This window comes from Helianthus annuus, chromosome 16 (assembly GCF_002127325.2).
Source record: "Helianthus annuus cultivar XRQ/B chromosome 16, HanXRQr2.0-SUNRISE, whole genome shotgun sequence".
NCBI classification, from domain to species: Eukaryota; Viridiplantae; Streptophyta; class Magnoliopsida; order Asterales; family Asteraceae; genus Helianthus; species Helianthus annuus.
In genome coordinates, this window is record NC_035448.2 from 68660754 (window position 1) to 68680444 (window position 19691).

General features: G+C 38.5%; 3 protein-coding genes and 1 pseudogene across 3 annotated transcripts; 2 read left to right on the forward strand and 2 right to left on the reverse strand.

The window, feature by feature from the left end:
* Positions 1-1452: 1452 nt before the first annotated feature.
* LOC110879835 lies at positions 1453-11983 on the forward strand (annotated as a pseudogene).
* On the forward strand, positions 2470-3994 carry LOC118488393. Its single transcript, XM_035985914.1, has 2 exons — positions 2470-3572; positions 3770-3994. Exons 1-2 carry the CDS (start codon positions 3116-3118, stop codon positions 3808-3810), a joined length of 498 nt encoding a protein of 165 aa, XP_035841807.1. The 5' UTR covers positions 2470-3115; the 3' UTR covers positions 3811-3994.
* Positions 11984-13254: 1271 nt separating the features above from the next.
* LOC118488394 lies at positions 13255-19398 on the reverse strand. The gene is made up of 4 exons (XM_035985915.1): positions 18613-19398; positions 14766-15146; positions 14331-14580; positions 13255-14244 (listed from the first exon to the last, which is right to left on the reverse strand). The coding sequence occupies exons 1-4, from the start codon at positions 19340-19342 to the stop codon at positions 13494-13496; spliced, it is 2112 nt and encodes a 703-aa protein (XP_035841808.1). The 5' UTR covers positions 19343-19398; the 3' UTR covers positions 13255-13493.
* LOC110879836 lies at positions 16804-18292 on the reverse strand. Its single transcript, XM_022128371.2, has 2 exons — positions 18107-18292; positions 16804-18018 (listed from the first exon to the last, which is right to left on the reverse strand). The coding sequence occupies exons 1-2, from the start codon at positions 18276-18278 to the stop codon at positions 16853-16855; spliced, it is 1338 nt and encodes a 445-aa protein (XP_021984063.1). The 5' UTR covers positions 18279-18292; the 3' UTR covers positions 16804-16852.
* Positions 19399-19691: the final 293 nt, after the last annotated feature.

Below are 19691 nucleotides of genomic sequence, written 5' to 3' on the forward strand. Positions count from 1 at the left end.
ATTATATAGAAGTCTAACAGATCCCACTTCTGCCATGGTTTCCAATGGGAAGGAAACTATGATGTGATAGGGTGTTTAGGCCTAGGCCTCGTAACTTTATATATGTAAGGCTATTTGGAATCATGTATGTGTAGACAGTGAAAGTCGGAATTGGGCAACCACCCTTAGACTTGGGTATCTATTCCCGTGACTTAGGTAAGATGATTGGACATTATCGATCTCCATACTTGGGTAATGATTCCCGACTTGGGTGACCTCCAATTAGGAACCTCATCCGAACATCCTTGATTGTATAAATTTCAAATGGTTGTACAAGCACAACCTTTGGTACTTTTGACAACACACTTTACATGTGGTACATTAGGAACTTACCGACTATAGCTAATTGTTTTCTTTTTGAGCATCATATAGGTTATCCACTTTGCGAGATTGACTTTAAAGACTTGGGGTATTAGTTGATTTGAAGATGGACGAACTGTAGTTTTCTATAAGGTTCAATAGATGATGTGTTGTCATTTATGGGAGGTTTTTCTTTTTTCTATTTATATACATAACCACATATAGATAACTCGGCAGAAATTGGCATTACAACGAGAAACGACTAAAACTAAAAGCTTGTGTAGTAATCTTATTGGAAATCATATCCATAGTTACTACATAGTACATACTATCGACGAATTGTGTGTTGGCAATGAGTTCCCACTAAAACTTAAAACATATTGTTGACAAATTGTGTGTTGGCAATGCGTTCCCACTAAAACTTAAGATATATTATCGACGAATTGTGTGTTGGCAATGAGTTCCACTAAAACTTAAGAATTTTATCTACTTAAGGACTGGCAAACCTTTCTCTAAAGTATTATAAAACTTAGTCGGAAATCCGTCAAAAATTACAAAATGCGTTTTGTCCGTGGGTGATACTCATTTGGTTAGTAGTGTGGTGCCCAGTTGACGAGTTAACGAGAGACCCACATACGTCACATTTTGCAAGATCCTTCTGTGGGCGTATGTGGTTTGTTACGCTGCTGTATGCCCCTTTTAAATTTTATTTTCATTTTCCTTTACTTTAAATTTAGTTATGTTTAAACTTTTCATAAATTTTTAAACTTTTCAACTATATTTTTTAGACCGTAAATATTAAGATTTTTTTTTGAGAACATGAATAATATTTAAGAATTTGTAGTATGTATTGTTTAAATGTATTATTTAAAATTCATTGATCATGTGCATTTAAGATATATATTACTGTTATACAAACGAAATACGTAAAATTAGATTCAATGAGATTACACTTTGATTACAAACAAAATTTATTGCTTTCTCTTATATAATCATCCTCTCTTTGCCCAACACCGGAGAAGTTTCTTTATTTCTTTATTTCTGAAGTCCCAGAGTACAAGAAAAGCTTTACTCTATATAGTGAGAGAGGTAGTGACAGCGAGTTTGGGTGACATGGGTCTTGATTACTACAATGATCTGGAAGTCAACCGCAATGCAAACGATGACGACTTGAAGAGAGCTTACCATAAGTTCGCTATGAAGTGGCACCCTCACAAGAACTTCAACAACAAAAACGAAGCCCAAGCCAAATTCAAAACAATCTTAGAAGCCTAACGTGTATGTATTCAATATCCAATATCTATGTTCTTTATGTTTTATTCATAAGTTCTAATTGATTTCTCCTTCAGTTCATAACATGATCAACTTAAACTGCATTGGGTATAAAGCGATCACCGAATTTTCATTAAGTTTATGGAATTTATTAAATTTCATAAGTCTTATAATCGGCAACTGATTATATAAACAGTGACCAGTGTCACATTTACATGTATGCATATGAATGAATGAATGTATGTGTATCTGGTTTTTTGAATTTTAACAGCTAAATTCTATACATGTGACTTTCTGGGCTCACATTTCATATTGATATAGTTTGAAATTTGGATTTTTATATTTGAGTGATCCTCAAAAAAGGGCCCTCTATGATCAATTCGGTGAGGAGGGTTTGAAGGGGCATGTGCCATCGTCTGGTAGTCGTGGGTTTACAGGATCGTCCACTTTTAGGTTTAATTCGAAGGCATTTGAATTATTTTCACAGGTTTTTGGGCATCCGTCGTATTCGGATCAATGGGGCAAATGGGCTAGTCAAGTTCTTTAGGCCCATTTTCTCAGTTCAAAGGGGCATGTGCTAGTTCACAAGGGTCTGCAAGTATGCCATCTAGAAAAGCAGCTGCGCGCAATTGAACACAAATTGCAGTTTAGCTTGGAGGATTTATATCATGGAACTACAAAAAAACATAAGATATCAAGAGATGTATTAGATAGTCAAACTGTTCACATTCCTGTAATATCACTTTAGTGTAGGCCCTTATTTGTAAACTTGAGTAGTATAAAGTGTAATCTCCTGTATCTCAATATTCATTCACTTTTTTATTCAATATGGTATCAGCCTTTTGAGTTCTCCTAAAACCCTTTTTCTCCAAATTCTTCACTTTCCTCTTCCTTATCCCTTCATCTCCGATCTCCCTTCTCTTTCCTTCTTTTTGCCATGGCTTCTTCTTCATCAAATAACCCACTACCCATGAGTGGGCTGGCTCACATGTTGTCTATCAAGCTAACAGCCTCCAATTATTTGTATTGGAGAACCCAGTTGCTTCCCCTCTTATCCATCGCACAGGTGACATCACATGTTGATGGTACCAAAGTCGCACCACCACTGACCGTCACCCAGAATGATAAACCAATCGAGAACCCTGAATATGCTTCTTGGTTGGTGGCTGAGCAACGAACCATTGTTTTACTCAATGCCTCCCTCACAGAAGAGGCGTTATCTGTCACTGTCGGTTTGTCTACGGCTTGGGAAATATGGGTTGCTCTCGAGTAAGCGTTTGCCAACTCCTCGGTTGAGCGAGTTCAGAATCTGCGGGACAATTTGAGGCTGACCCGCAAAGGTAATCGCTCTGTTTCAGATTTCGGGCGTCTGTTTAAAGGGATTTGTGACCGACTAAGTGCAATTGGCCACCCCGTTGATCCATCCGACCAAATCCACTGGCTCTTATGTGGACTTGGCCCCTCATTCGAGACATTTTCCACCTCTGTTCGGTCCAGCCGTCCCATGCCCTCGTTCTCAGACCTGCTCGCACGGGCTGAAAGCCACGAGCTCTTTGTCCAGGCCCTTCATGGCACCCACCAGCCCCCTGTTGCGTTCACTGCACATCAGCCCGGTCAGGCTTCCCATCGCCCTTCGCAAGGACGTGGATATCATGTCCTTGCCAATCAGCCTTATCGTGGTCAGCACCCTCGTCCATCTCGTGGAAACGGCTCATCTAATAACCGCAATCGGAGAGCCTCCCACTGCCAACTCTGTCGAACCCCGGGTCACTATGCCTCCCAATGCTCTAAGCTTGCATCTTTCGCGACTTCAGCCATACCCACAGATGAACAACTTGCTCATGCCTTCCATGCGCAATGTCATGTGACCCATCCTTTTCCTGATTGGACTACTGACACGGGTGCATCTGACCACATGACTGATACTCAAAACAATATCTCCAATCCTTCTCCCGCACCAGGTAATGCTAGAGTTTATTTTGGTAATGGACAGTCTCTCCCTATATCTCATACGGGTAATGCTAAACTTTTCAATTCTCTTGATTTAAAAAATGTTTTGGTGGTCCCCAATATCACCAAAAATCTTCTTTCGGTAAGTAAACTAACCGAAGACAATAATGTTGATGTTTTTTTCTCACATCCCTACTTCTATATTCAGGATCGACAAAGCAAGAAAACTCTAGCTCAGGGTTGCCGTGAAGACGGCTTATATGTTCATGGTAATAATCATGAGGCTTTAACTGCAACTTCATCTTGTCCTAAAGACTCATTTGAAGTTTGGCATTCCCGTCTTGGGCATGTCTCGTTTAATGTTATTTCTATTTTAAAAAACCTTGGACTATTGTCTTTTACTTCAGTTTTACCCAAACCGGGTTTATGTTCTCCTTGTGAAATAGCCAAGTCCAAACGGCTACCTTTTGAGAATAATAATAAACGTGCCCTTGAGCCATTGGAACTTATACACTGTGACTTATGGGGGCCATCACCGGTTAAGTCGGTTGGCAATTTTAAATACTATGCGGCCTTTGTAGACGATTTTTCCAGGTTCACTTGGCTCTACCCGCTTTGCGCCAAGTCTGAATTTTTCGATGCATTATCTGTTTTTGTGCCATTTGTTCAAACCCAATTCTGAAGAAAAATAAAAATCTTTCAAAGTGATGGCGGAACTGAATTTACAAACCATAAAGTTCAAGATTTGTTCAATAAAAATTGCACCCTACATCGCCTATCTTGCCCATACACCCCTCAACAAAATGGTCGGGTGGAAAGAAAAAATCGACATATTGTTGAAACTGGGCTTGCTATGCTTTTTCATGCTAAATTACCAACATCGTATTGGCTTGATGCCTTCACTTTGGGAATCTATATAATTAATCGTTTACCCACTCCCGTTTTTAATGGAAGATCCCCTTTTGAACTACTATACAAACACAAACCAAACTATGCTTCCCTAAGCACCTTTGGGTGTCGGGTGTATCCGTACCTACGTGACTATGCCCCGAACAAAATTGCTCCTCGTAGCATACCTTGCATTTTTATCGGGTATAGCCCAAAATTTAAAGGATATCGATGCCTTGACCCATGTACCACCCGCATATATGTCACACGACATGCACGTTTCGATGAGCATCACTTTCCATTTGATAACGCCACAAATCCCAAAAGCATTACAGAACTTGATGTATCTACCTTCTTGGACACCTCTTATGACATACAAAACCCTGAAACAAGTCAATCCACTACCCATCAACCTAAACAAAAAGCAAAAACCATAACCCCACCATGCTCAATTTGTCTAAGTGATCTCCCTATTTTCCAACACGTTACTAACCCGGTACCTCAACCCAATTCTTCAACGCCCACCAATCAGCAAACACCACCTGACACACCTCTGGATACATCACCTGACACACCTCACACCCCACTCGCCCTTCACAACGATACCGAACAAACCTCTGCTCAGACCGAAGCATCCCACCATTCCACATCTCCCTTCCATAGTCCCGTTCCCAGCCCACCTCCACCTCCACCACCACCGCCTCCACAACATCCTATGATCACTCGCTCTAAGGCCGGTATATTTAAGCCTCGTCACCATGCTGACTTGTCTCGTACTAATAACATACCACTTCATCGAGCCCTTTTTTCCACCACTGATCCTAAAACCTATACTCGTGCCTCAAAAGATGATAAATGGGTTGTTGCAATGCGTCGTGAAATCGATGCCCTTCATAAAAACAACACTTGGTCATTAGTTCCACGTCCACCAAATTGTAATATTGTGGGATCTAAGTGGCTTTACCAAACTAAATTTCATTCTGACGGCTCAATTGAAAGGTATAAAGCTCGCCTTGTGGCTCAGGGATTTAGTCAAATTCCTGGACTTGATTACACTCACACATTTAGCCCGGTTATAAAGGCCACTATGGTTCGCACTGTCCTAGCCTTGGCCGTCATCAATCAATGGAAATTACACCAGTTAGATGTCAACAATGCATTTTTACATGGACATCTAACTGAATGTGTTTTCATGGAACAACCACCTGGGTTTGTTGACCCTAAACATCCTAATCACATATGCAAATTAAACAAGGCTCTCTATGGGCTCAAACAAGCGCCTAGAGCTTGGTTTCATCGCTTAAGTAATTTTCTTATCCACACCGGCTTTACTTGCTCCAACTACTAACCACTATCAGGAAGTCAAACGCATTCTTCGATACGTTAAAGGAAGTCTAGCATATGGTCTACACTACAGTGGTCCATCTCACAGTGGTCTCCTTGGTTACTCTGATGCTGACTGGGCCCGATGCCTAGAAACGCGTCGCTCCACTTATGGATATTCTATATTCTTAGGGGGGAATATTATATCATGGAGTGCAAAGAAGCAACCCACAGTCTCTCGATGATCAAGTTGTGAATCTGAATATCGTGCCATGGCAAATGCTGCTGCTGAAATTATATGGATAACACATCTTCTACAAGAGTTACATGTGCTACCTCCTGATCGCCCCACTCTCCTATGTGATAATCGAAGTGCTCTATTTCTTACTCAAAATCCTGTCGCTCATAAACGGGCCAAACACATTGACGTGGATTATCACTTTATTCGTGAACTTGTTTCATCAGGAAAGTTGATCACTAAGTTTATTCCTACCAAGCTTCAAGTGGTGGATATTTTTACAAAGAGCCTTCCAAAACCATAATTTAATTACTTTCGACATATGCTTCACGTTGGACCGCCACCATCTCGCTTGAGGGGGAATATTAGATAGTCAAACTGTTCACATTCCTGTAATATCACTTTAGTGTAGGCCCTTATTTGTAAACTTGAGTAGTATAAAGTGTAATCTCCTGTATCTCAATATTCATTCACTTTTTTATTCAATAAGATGTAACTGATACATCTTGGTAAGCACTGGCTTTAAACGTTAATTTACTTTTCACCTTCTTAAGCTAAAGATCAATGAAATTTGGTGGATTCTGATAGAAATTAAAGGCTTGTTTCTTCATAATAAGTTAAAGAATTTCATGGTTTTGATTCATGAGGAGAAGACCGTGCACTTGTGTATTCCTTGGCTGAATTAAACTTGAACTGTACTTGAGTTATAAGGTTATGGATAATAGAATCAACCTTATCATTAAAATATATAACCGGTGGAATGTTGGGTACGCCATCAATCGAATCCTGCAAATCAATGACCACAAACAAATTTAAAACTAAATCTTACATCTAGTTGGTTTTCCTTAATGGTTTAGACTAATACAGGCACACTAAACAATAGTAAAAGCATAATACCTAGCACATACAATTTGTTTTTACTTTCTGAAGTTAACATGTTTAGAACTTTATATCATTAGTATCGCTACTACTGTTAGCGGAAGCCGATATCATCATCTTCGTATTCGTGTTTGTGATATATAGAAACAATTGAATATAGTTTTGATACAATGGACAATTCAAGTGGGAAATTGTCTTGGTGCCGGTAAATGGTTCCGGCAAGACATATATATACATAATACATAACGGTTACATGGTGGTTGATTTGGAGGGAACAACCGTCATTGAAACTGTGTCTTTCAAACCATCATAACCGTTCGAATATTTTCGTTACACACATATAAGTATAAGTTTAATATCCTAATACATACTTAATACAAATATAATTAAGTTTATATATTCTAATACACTCCCCTAAACATAATTATATTTGTGAGAGTGCATTAAAACACTTTGATTTGCATCATCCACAGCCTTCTTTACTTCTTTGAAGACGAATCTTCTCCTATTTTGCAGCTTTTTCATCCCTTGCCAATCATTGCCTTCATAAAATGCATAATGTTCTCCTTCATGTTCAGCAGCATTGTCACTCCTTGTGTTCCTCTCCGTTTGATCCGCAAAAGTGCCTTGGATTTCATCATCTTGACTTCGGCTTTTTCTCGGATCCATCACCTTCTTCACTATCTCTTTCTCATGAACTCTTGTCTGAGTAGATTTAAACTTATAGTAATAAACTAAAACATCTAAATATATTGCATACATCAGCCTCATAAATTCCCATTTCATTGCTAATCATCCTTCTGTTGTGTAAAATCCTTCTTTAGTCGCTAAAGTCTTCACTAAATCATTCTTTCTTCTCTGAATCATCCTTTTGGATTTATTTGCAGAAATATATCTTGTATAAACTTCTTTAAAAAACAGAGTATCATGCCTTTTGCCGTTCACTTCCTTTATCATTGTAATTCTTCGTGTCCGATTGCTTTCTTGTTCTTCACAACCATCTTTATAATCATCATTGTAATCCCTTTCTTTTCTCTTGTGATGCTTTCAGTTAATTTCCGATTTCTCTCTTGATTTCATATCCTTGTCGTCTTCTCTATTGTAATAACCATCCCTGTCTTCCTGCATCTTACTGTTTTTTTTAACATCTTTACAGGCCATCTCTTCGCTTTCGGAATCGCCTTCTTCTTTGTCCTGTTTCTCGAATTCAATTTCTTGTATCATTGAATTCTCTTCTTTCGGTGTTATGACTTCGCCTTTATCTCCGATATCTTTGAGACGCCCCGATTCGTATTCCAGTAATGCAATTTCGTATTGCAATTCCATTACTGCAATCTCTTGTTTCAGGATTGCAATCGCGCGTAATCGCGGACTTATATGATCCGAATCGCTATTTGTTTCTCGCCTCTTCCCGTGTTTGTTTTTCATCTTCTTCATCCGTATCTTCCCAGGATCATGTAATTCTGATCCTAATTCTTTGTTTTCTAACCATGCGCTCTGATACCACATGTTAGCGGAAGCCGATATCATCATCTTCGTATTCGTGTTTGTGATATACAGAGACAATTGAATACAGTTTTGATACAATGGACAATCCAAGTGGGAAATTGTCTTGGTTCCGGTAAATGGTTCCGGCAAGACATATATATACATAATACATAATGTTTACATGGTGGTTGATTTGGAGGGAACAACCGTTATTGCAACGGTGTCTCTCAAACCGTCATAACCGTTCGAATATTTTCGTTACACACATATAAGTATAACTTTAATATCCTAATACATACTTAATACAAATATAATTAAGTTTATATATTCTAATAACTACCTGGTCTGGTTTTGGTTTATTTCTTCAGTTTTCTTGTCCAAATCTTAGAATTAAATCAATGTCGTTTTGGGTTTTTCAACATTTCATAGATTTGATCTGATTTTTAAGATGAACATTTCTTCATATACATTGTTTATGAGGATTGTAATATTTATATGTTATTTGTTATACATCTAACTTATCTCATCCATATTTCCTTTTGCTTGTTCTTCTTCAGGAGTTGGTTATTGATGTAGGATAAAATACATATATTTGTCCCGTGTAAAGTGTATAATTATTGTATAGTTTTTGTTTGGTTTATTTAGTTTTTAGTAGTATATTATATTATTTTGTGTTTTGACAGGTTCTGGTGTAAATGGAGCGGAAATGAGTAATAAATAAATAACCAGCTAGTTAAGCAGAGTGCGGTGCTAGAGACCGAAGGAAATTCGCTGCGATTTTCTAATGTTATCAAGAATTGGATGGCACATGGGTGGAAGTCTTGTATGTAGACATTGAAAAGGCAAATGGAAACTTGAAAAAAAAAGTCACGTGAAGGGCATAAAGGCTTATCATCACATCATCCATCATATTTTAGACATCACATTAATTTTGGGGGACATAAGCAACATCATCACGGCAGTAAAGTGGGGGACCCCTAATATCATTATTTTCGAAAATATAATGGGCGACAGAAGACTAATTGGGCCAAGCCAAGCCCATTTTAGTTGTAGGGTGGTTATTGCTTTCGGAAACTACAATTGGACGGCAGCAATAGAAGGAAACGGATATAATATTATTTAAGAAGAATCGGCTGAGTACAAAGAAGATACGCATACAACAGTAACATCGGAGATGCACGAAGGGACATCAGAGACGAATTGTTAAGCTCCTTTTGCAAGAAATCAAGGCTACGGAATCTACGGGACCGAGCGGGAAGCTTAGAGAGCAAGGAATAAACGGGTTCTTCTACTCAATTTCTTTAGTTTTCTATTTTTCTTTGTTCGTTGTCGATGAATTCTTGTTCTAAACCTTGTTTGATTGTTTTTAAAACCATGTTTATTGGCTAGATTTCTTCATGCTACCTAAGTGTGACAATAGCTAAATAAAGTTTGAATCTTTATTCGATTTTTGGCGTGGTTGTGGATTTTTCTTGTATTGTAAAAGCTTTGGGAATTTAACTTGGTGCGTATGCATGCTTGTGATTATTTTATTATTGTTTATTGCTTTGTTCGATTCTTGGTGACGGTCTTTATCACGGAATAGAGTCGGGCTAGGGTTTTAGGTTTTGGTGAGTGTCTATATCACATAATAAATCTTTGATCCTTTAGGGTGAAAATCGAGTAAGTAACCTTAGAAGTAATATTCGGTAATTTAATAAAATCAAGTGTTCTGCTAGACTCGTCGCTGAAAGGCTCGAGGATATTAATAGGTCTCGGTTTGGTTATAAGGACTTAACATTCCATTGTCTATTAAGCCAAGATTAAAACCCATTGTCGCTTTAGACGTTCGCGCTGAAAGGTAGAGCGTCTTACATAAGCACTTTCAAGAAACTAGAGGATGGAAAAGAAATCTAGAAAACCGGTGAGCGTAACAGCCTAGGTAGTGCCATAAGAATCGCCTTGAGAGTGTTTGAGGGGCTTAGTGGTGTCTTAATAGGTTTAGTATCCAAAGATCCCGGTTCCACACCACAAAATCATCGAATAGAGATCCATTCTGAGTTTAGCTTGCGTCTAGCCTAGGTAGTCTTCATCATCTCTGGTCAAAGTCTTCGTCCACATTCGTGTTTAGTCTTTTCTTTGATTTTTCTAGTTTAATATTTTATTATTTTTTTAGGATATTTAGAAAACCCCCCCAATCAATAAACAATTTAGTTAAAGTCCGTGTCAGTCTAAGTCTAGATAGAGTCGTTAGCGTAATCAGTAGAGTCTCTTGGGTTCGATACTCGGACTTCCTTAGGCTATACTACACCGATCGGTACACTTGCCGGTTGTGTGGTTTAGGGTTTAGAGAGTCTTAGTTTTATAAATTTAAAACTTAGAGAGTCTAGAATTAGGGTAATTTAGTTGTTTTTAATTAACCCATTTTTAGCACATCAGTTATCTTGTCTAAATCCGGAAGTGTATGGCAGTAGTTATAAAAGTATCTGATAGCATTCATAACTTTATCGAGCCAGGGGTCTCACTAGAAGCAGCCTCTCTATCCCTACGGGGTAGAGGTAAGGCTGTTTACATTTTACACTCCTCAGACCCTACTTTAGCTTTGGTATTGGTGGGATTTACTGAGTATGATGATGAAGAACTTATTTGCAGCCTGCTTATTATTTTTGAAAATAAGGGCACATTTCCTTTTTATGGTTAAATAAATTTTCTTTCTAGACTTGCATTTATGTTCCATTTAGCGGTTGTACATTTTTGGTAAAAATACTGGTTACATTAGGATACCTGTTTTCGTCCATGTGACATGGGTGGACATATGAAGTCATAATATAATATATGCTTTATTAGTATGTTTATGCTTTGTTTTAGTGTCCATGTGACATAGAGTGGACATATGAAGTTATAATAACATAATATATGATTTATTTATATGTTTATGCTTAGTTTGACTGTCTACTGTTTGATGCAGGGGAGCAACAACAGTTGAAGAGATGCTGACAATAGATATCAAACCTGGGTGGAAAAATGGGACAAACATAACTTTCCCTGAGAAGGGAAATGAAGTGCCTGGTGTCATACCTTCAGATCTTATTTTCATTATCGACGAGAAACTACACACTGTTTTTAAAAGGGTTGGTAATGATCTTGTTGTCACCCAAAAGATATCTCTAGTCGAAGCTTTAACGGGCTACACTGTCCACTGTCAACACTGGATGGACGAAACTTAACTATTCCAATCAATTCTGTTATTAGCCCTACTTATGAAGTGGTCAAAGGAGAAGGTATGCCTATATCCAAAGAACCGACAAAGAAAGGGAACCTAAAGGTAAAATTCAAAATCAAGTTCCCTAGAACACTTACCTCAGAGCAGAAAACTGGCATCAAAAGATTGTTGTCCTCGTGATCACATTTACTGCCAAAGACATGTAACTTCACATGTATTTTATTTCTTTTGTTTCTTTAATGGCTTTCGTTTGAACTTTGAAGATGGTAGTCCCGTAGTTGTGCGCTAGCTGCTAGCAAGTTGGTGAATTAGAACATACAGGCTGGTTCATATTTTAAACTTTTAATGTTTATAAAGGAATGGAATATTGGAGTTGCTTTACTGTAGCTTTTTCTTGTAGTAAACTGTGAGATTTGTAAATTAAAGGCTTTTTTTTTTTGTATTTTTAGATTGTACATGTGGTAACTAATTGTTATAGTCTGTTTACAGAATGACATTTGAAAAATCTAAATACTATGAAAACTACCTTAAAAATGCAAATCAACATGTTTTTGTTAATAAACTGTTCTCTGGTGCATATGGAAGTCTAGAAACAGTGCAGTTTTTGAAGGTAAACAAGGGTCGTTGCAGCAGACCATTGGAGAAGTTAAAAACTTGAGCTTCTTGTGGGTCAAAGTTAGGTCTAATTAAGAAGGCGGATTGGGAGATCTGGAGTGGTTTTAAAATGTATAAAATGGGTTGGTAGAGGTTAAGTACTTGTTTAGTGTTTCTTTGTTTACTGAATGATGTACTAGTGTATTGCTAGTTCCTCGCTAGCATTTGATAATGGCGAATATTTTGTTGATCTTTCAAGAAAAAAAAACTGTTGTAAAAGGATTAGTAGGTGGATATCAGGAGGATGCGATGTAAACCACAATGTATTTATATATATTATAAAGGGTTGTACCATGGTATTTAAGGAAACAATATCCTATGTTGAATCAAACCATAGAGCAAATTATAACCTTTTGGGCAAAGCCTAATATGTACTGTAATGTCTCTTTACAAGCTCCCTCAAGCTAAGAATGTGTAACTATCTGAAGTGACCATAAAAAAAATTATTAGAGTATGAGGACTTTTGGCAAAAACATCACCTTGTTGGACATCCGTTGAGATAAATTTCAAAGGCTCCGCCTATCCGGACACCCACTGCGCCTAAATCCACACTTTTGCAAACCTAGACGCCTCGTATAGACCTATACGAGGCGTCCATGCACTGAATTCGATGGGTGTACAGAGGGTGTCAGGCACGTTGTTTAAGGAACCCTATACGCAGGGTATGGGGCTATACGAGGCGTCTCTGTTTGGTATTTTTTTTTGGCTGAAATGAGGGGTGTTTTGGTGGGTTTTGGGTTGGTTTTTTGGATGGTTTTTGAAGATGTGTTTTTTTGATGAAATTTTTTTAGGTTTTAAAAAAAGTTTTTTTTTTCTTTTTTACACTATAAAAAGTTGTTGTTTTTTAAAAATTAACTATTTGCCTTTAAAAATCGTTTTTTTTTTATTTTTAAAAAAGTTTTGTTTTTTTTTTGTTTTTTACACTATAAAAAGTTTAAAAAAATTTTTTGTTTCAGCGTCGATTAAATCAACTATTTTAAAAATCGGCTCTTTAAATATATTATATTGTTTTTAACATTTTACTTTTTTAAATATTATTCTTTCGATTAAAATTTTATTTCTTTCAAATATTGTTTCCGTATTATATTCAGGGGTTATATTGTTTCCGTATTATCTAAATTTAAGAGAACAATCATTGAGTAACCGAATAACTGAAAACAAACATAAATATGACATATATAAGATAACTGTTTACATCCATAACAAAAATATAGAAGATAAGTTTGTACATCCACAATAACAATAAAAACAACAACAGGTCTATGCATCCAAATCCGAATCTGAATCCTGATGCTGCTGCTGCGGCTGGTGCTGCTGCTGCGGCTGCTGCTGCTGATGTGGTGCTCGAACCGGTGGAAGCGGTATCGGGGGTAATCCCTCTCTCTCTCGTCTATCCTGCTCCGCCCGTACCAACCAACCTACCAAATCGTCGAGCCTGTCAAGCCTGGCTCGTACATCCGGATGTAGTGCAGCTCCTGGGACACCACCTCGAATAGCGTGACGTGGAAACTGAGGTGCCCCGGCAGGTGGCGGTGGCTGTGGCGCCGCTGCACCGTCTAGATCCTCCGGAGGGTCCTCCACGGGCACTACATCAGCAGGATCTGCAGGAGGATGAACGTCCTCGAAATGCTCTGGTAGGTCCTCCTCTCTCCATACGCCCCCCTCGCGGTTTTTAAACCGCGGGCCAACCGGGAACCTCTTGATAACCCTCATCCCCCATAGCGACTGCATACCCATCCGCGTCGGCATGATGGCCGGCGTCCGTAGATGTGGGTCCTGATGTGGTACGAGGCCAAATGAACGGGCAATGACGGTCACGTACGCCCCGCCATACAAAAATCCGCGCTCCTGCCGGTGATGGCCGGAGGCGAAGTACTGGGCTAGACCGTGTGCTAGCGCGCACGGCCTCCTATACAACAAACAATATAGGAAAAAAAGATCTGTGGTCGTACACCACTCACGGCTGTAGCCGCGCGCTGATATAGAAGTGGCGAGCAAATGGTGCAGATACCTGCAGATAGTGTTAGCGAAATACAAAAACAGAGATTAATAAACAGTGCATATAATCACAATAATTGCAATAATAAACGTACATACCTGTATAGTGGGTCGCTAACAAACGACACCCTCCCCTTCGACTTGTCATGCTCCCAATGATCCGCCCCCGCAATCACCTGCCAAAACCCAACAAGAGTGGGTTTTTCAACCACCACTAGCCCCGCTGTGTAGATCTCAGTCTCGATCTCCTCCTGCATGTATAAACCACAGCGCACCGCAAACTCTGCTAGCGTCATCGAACGCTGAACGCCAGCAAGCCTGAAAGAAACCTCAGGCGGAGGGGGAGCACCTGGGTACGGAATCATAAATAAAACAATATAAATAATAAATAATAAATAATAATAATAATATTAATAACAATAACAATAATTAATAATAATAATAATAATAATATAAAGAAATAAATAAATAAATAAATAAATAAATAAATAAATAATATTAATAAATAAATAAATAAATATCAATAACATTCACCTGGGTACGGAATCGGCACTGGCTCCCCAGGAGGGTGAAATGTGAATGACGAAATGAACTCGACCAGCAGCTCCCTGTAGGTCGGCGTGTGCGCCAAATCAAAAAGACGATGCCACGGCGAATCGATAGGTATAAACCGACGCACTCTCGGCGTCTCAGCAATCTCCTCCATCGCATCCCAGTCGATCGATGCATGCGATCCAACGTGCATCCTCCTAAGCTTCTGGCAATGACGGGCGGCGTCAGTGCCGTCGGGAAACTCTAGATAGGGATGCCCCTGCAACGTATCCACAGGCGGTCGCTGTCTCCGTCGTGGACCCTGCTGAACCGGCTCTATGTGAATGTCATCGCCCGGCATCAGATCGTCCTCCATAATAAATACTGTATACGTATACAATAATAATAATATTAATAAATAATAAATAATAAATAATAAATAATAATATTAATAACAATAACAATAATTAATAATAATAAATAATAAATAATAAATAATAATATTAATAACAATAACAATAATTAATAATAATAAATAATAAATAATAAATAATAATATTAATAACAATAACAATAATTAATAATAATAATAATAAAAATAAATAAATAATAAATAATAAATAATAATATTAATAACAATAACAATAATTAATAATAATAATAATATAAATAAATAAATAAATAAATAAATAAATAAATAAATAATAATAATATTAATAATAATGTTTTTAATAATAATAATTAATAAATAATAATAATAATAATATTTAATAATATAATTAATAAATAATAATAATATTTAATAATAATTAATAAATAATAATAATAATATAATTAATAAAAAAAAAAAAAAAACAGACCCTCGTATAGCCCTCGTATAGGGCTATACTCAGCGTCCTGTTCCACAAGTTCTTCATCATCATCATCATCAACATCAAACCCCCAAAACCCAACCAAATTCAACTTTTAGGGCAAACCTACGGTCTAAAGGCATAAACGAGACAAAAATACTTAACTACGGGATGAAATACGTACCGGTGATGCTTCGATTCTTCAAAAATACGGTTGAAATACGTACGAGGCGTATAGATCAGAATGCACCGTATATGTGTGTGTTTTTGTTTGTGTGTGTGATCTGTGTCGTCTAGGCCCCCCCCTGTGTTATACGAAGCCTAGACGCCTCGTATAGACCTATACGAGGCGTCTATGCTTTTTGCTAAATGACATTTTTGCCCCTGTTTTACCCTTAGTATAGCCTTTTATCAGGGGCAAAATGGTAATTAACCATTCCAAAAAGATATTTCTGGAATGGTTAATTACCATTTTGCCCCTGAAAAAAGGCTATACTAAGGGGTAAACAGGGGCATAATGGTAATTTAATAATACATTTTATTAATTAAAAAAAGAAATGGGAAAAAGTAACCGCCTCAACTGTACTCCTCGTACAGGTCTGTACGAGTCGTACAATTTTGAAATTACCTTTTAGCCCCTGCTAAGTGGCTATACTGGGGGCATATCAGGGGTAAAATAGTAATTAACTAAAAAGATTTTCAAAATTCAAATTCAAAATTCAAATTTAAACCGCTCAAAGAGACGCCCCGTACAGGTCTGTACGAAGCGTCTACTTTCAAAAAATTCAAATTTTGAATTTCAGAAATTCAAAAATTGAATTTTCAAAATCCCGCTCAAATAGACGCCCCGTACAGGTCTGTACGAGGCGTCTGGTTGGAGTAAAATTACCTTTGAGCCCCTGGAATAAGCCTATATTGGGGGCCTATCAGGGGCTAAATGGTCTTTTGTGCAATATTATACGAGGGGTCTAGTCCTATACGAAGCGTATAGTTTTTTTTTAGAAAAATTTAAAAAAATACTATTAATTCCAAAAAAATATTATTAATTACAAAAAAAAATACTATTAATTACAAAGTTACACTATTAATTCCAAAAAAAATACTATTAATTACAAAAAAAATACTAATAATTACAAAAAAATACTAATAATTACAAAAAAATTCTATTAATTACAAAAAAATACTAATAATTACAAAAAAATTCTATTAATTCCAAAAAAATACTATTAATTACAAAAATCATTCTTCCGTGTAACTATCTATGTAATTAAGACTGGGGTTTGATCTTGGTCGAGGATTCATTATCGATGTATACCATTCTAGACGTGGCAAGTACATATCTTCCCATTGTTCTGTGTGGGGTCTTCGGTGGGTCAACCATAGCCCGTGTGCTGGTGGCATAGGATAATCCCCTTCCAGCTTAACATGTATGAAGTGGTTCTCGTTAACATGTGTAAGCGTTATGAATAATGGTTGTTGATTAGCCGGAGGACTTAGTATTGGGAAGTAAGTGGAACTCGCACCCATGGTTGTCGTTAACAGGTGCACCTCGATACCGTACGTTTGTGCAATAAGAAGTCCTGCAAAGGGGAAGTCCATCCAGTGATTCTCCCCACAACCGGCCACTGAATCCCAAATTAGGCCCTGACGATGCGTGTAAAAATAACCTGCAGCCCATGCTTCAAATATTGGGAACCAGATCGATTCGTTCTGATCCATTTCTTGGACAAGGTCCCTTCTAATACGCCCCCATGAACTCTGATCCATCCCTAAGCCCACAGCCACAGACCGAAACCCACAATGACCGTCCGGCATCACATCTCGTATGCACGAGACGTACGGATGGAACACTGGCGGAATGTCAGACTTAAACCGTTCGATGATTCCCACGTACTCGTCCCCAATGATTAAAGGAAAACCGTGATCATCTCGTGTCTCTTTCTTCTTAGAACTCTTTGAACGGCTTAGGGTCGCTTTGGGTTTTTGGGACCTTATAACCGACTGTTGTGAGGCTTGAGACGGAACGTACGAGCTGTGGCGAGGTTTATCGTACTTACTTTGTCGTGAACCTTCAAAGCACGTGTTTGCATCACCGAAGGAGCTTCTCCTCAATTCTTCATCTATACGAGAGGCCTCGTCCAACCTTTCTTGTACCTGCTTTGTTGTTGGTCGGCCACGAGTATTTTGTTGGACAACCGGTGGTTTCTTGGTAGATTTCGTTGGAGTCAACACCGCTTTAATCTTTGAAAGCAGGCTTTTTTGCTGAGCTGGAGGGTGCGACTGTAATTGTTGTCTAACAACATCTAGCTCTTCGACCACGTCAAGGGAGTCGTCTATCAATTTACAACTTTGGAAGTTAAGTTTCCGCCAGAAGACGTCTATGTCTTCGAGTTGAATCGGACGCTCTGCACAGTTAAAAACAATATTGTTTAGGTAAAATGAAGGAAAGGAAATATATCACACAAGTGTTGTACGACGTTCAATAATTATTACCTTCACGCATGTACTTTTCTATCCTACAAGCACAGGGCAACCCACAGCTGTGCCACATTTGGCAACCACATGATGAATTAAAGCGCTCCAAGACATCTAGCCTCCTAATTGCCTCTCCATGCAACAAGTCAAGGGCTTTGTGGGATACTTTTCCAAGTAGGTGTTGAAACATCGGGTGTTTGTGGTGTTTCATTGTTTTTTCGATGCTTTCTCGAAAAGTCTTCCTTATTTCACCGAACTGTGTCTCAACTATATCCCGGACACAACCAACTATACGGTCCAGCGAGCTCCTATCTTCGACGTATCTCTTTAAGTTGGCATGTTGGCTCTCAACTCTGTTTGTAGTACGATTACCAAAGTTGCGCCTCTTATCAGTCCACGCAAAGACAAACATCTCCTTATAGTCTTTTAGCCAGTTATCGTACACGTATTTGAAGACTCCTAAAAAGTAAAAATAATTTAATAAAATTTGCATAGGTGAGTCGTATGTTATTAGAAAAACTTACTAGAACGTTTGCACTCCACAAGTCGCTTTCGCATGTTGCGCAAGTGGTAGTCGTAGATGGGTATGGATGGAGACTCAATCAATGAACCCCAGAATGACAAAAATTTCTTCCAGTCGTCGTCTGTGAAGGCACCCTTGCAGTGCTTCATAACATTCTGTTGTATGTGCCACCTGCAAAGAAGCCTGGAGGCGTCTGGAAATACTTTAGCACACGCGCCCATAAGGGCTAGGTCTCTATCCGTTAAAATCACACGTGGCTCCATACATTCATCCAACATTGCCTTAACCCTCTCAAGCACCCACACAAAGTTATCACCCCGTTCTTTACTAACAACGGCATGCGCGATAATAAACGATTTGTTGGTAGGCGTCATACCAACAATCTGGATAAAGGGCATATTGTATATGTTTGTCTTGTACGTTGCATCGATCATCATGACGTGGGGGAATGCACGCCACAAGACTCTCGAGTCCCGATGAAGAAAGAAGATCTCTGTTACGATCTCTGTTCCGGGTTCTTCCCGGATCTCGTAAATAAAGTCGTTCTTCATCAGCACATTTTCTAGTGACTGCATGGGAGTCAATCCTTGTCTTTGTTCGGCTCTAATCTTCGCTACAACGTTTTGAACGTCTTTCTGAACATGAAACCTGTCGGGGTCCTGCTTCCTTATCGTTTGAAATATTTTGCGCGGCTCCATGTTTTGAGCTGTCAGCTGCTCGATCAGTTTCATTTCGCTTGGAGTAAACCTTCGCACAAACGCGTGGGCCGACAGGTCCTCACAAAGTTCGTGGTTATGTTCAATTGTTCCGTCTTTTATCTCCCAGGTTTCATACGGGTGGTTTCGGACAGCCAGCAGGTAAAACGGGCAACCGGTTTTTTTGCTTCCAGCTTTTCTAAGTGTTGCTGTACTCTGGTGCTCACCACCACGATCACATTCAAGCCATACCCTCCCGGTTCATCCCCCGATTTTCTTTGATCGACGGGTGACAATAACGAAACCATCCGCATTTGCTATTTCTTGTATCCGTTTCTTTAGTTCATCTAAGGAGTTGAAAACCTGTAACATCGACAATATTAAT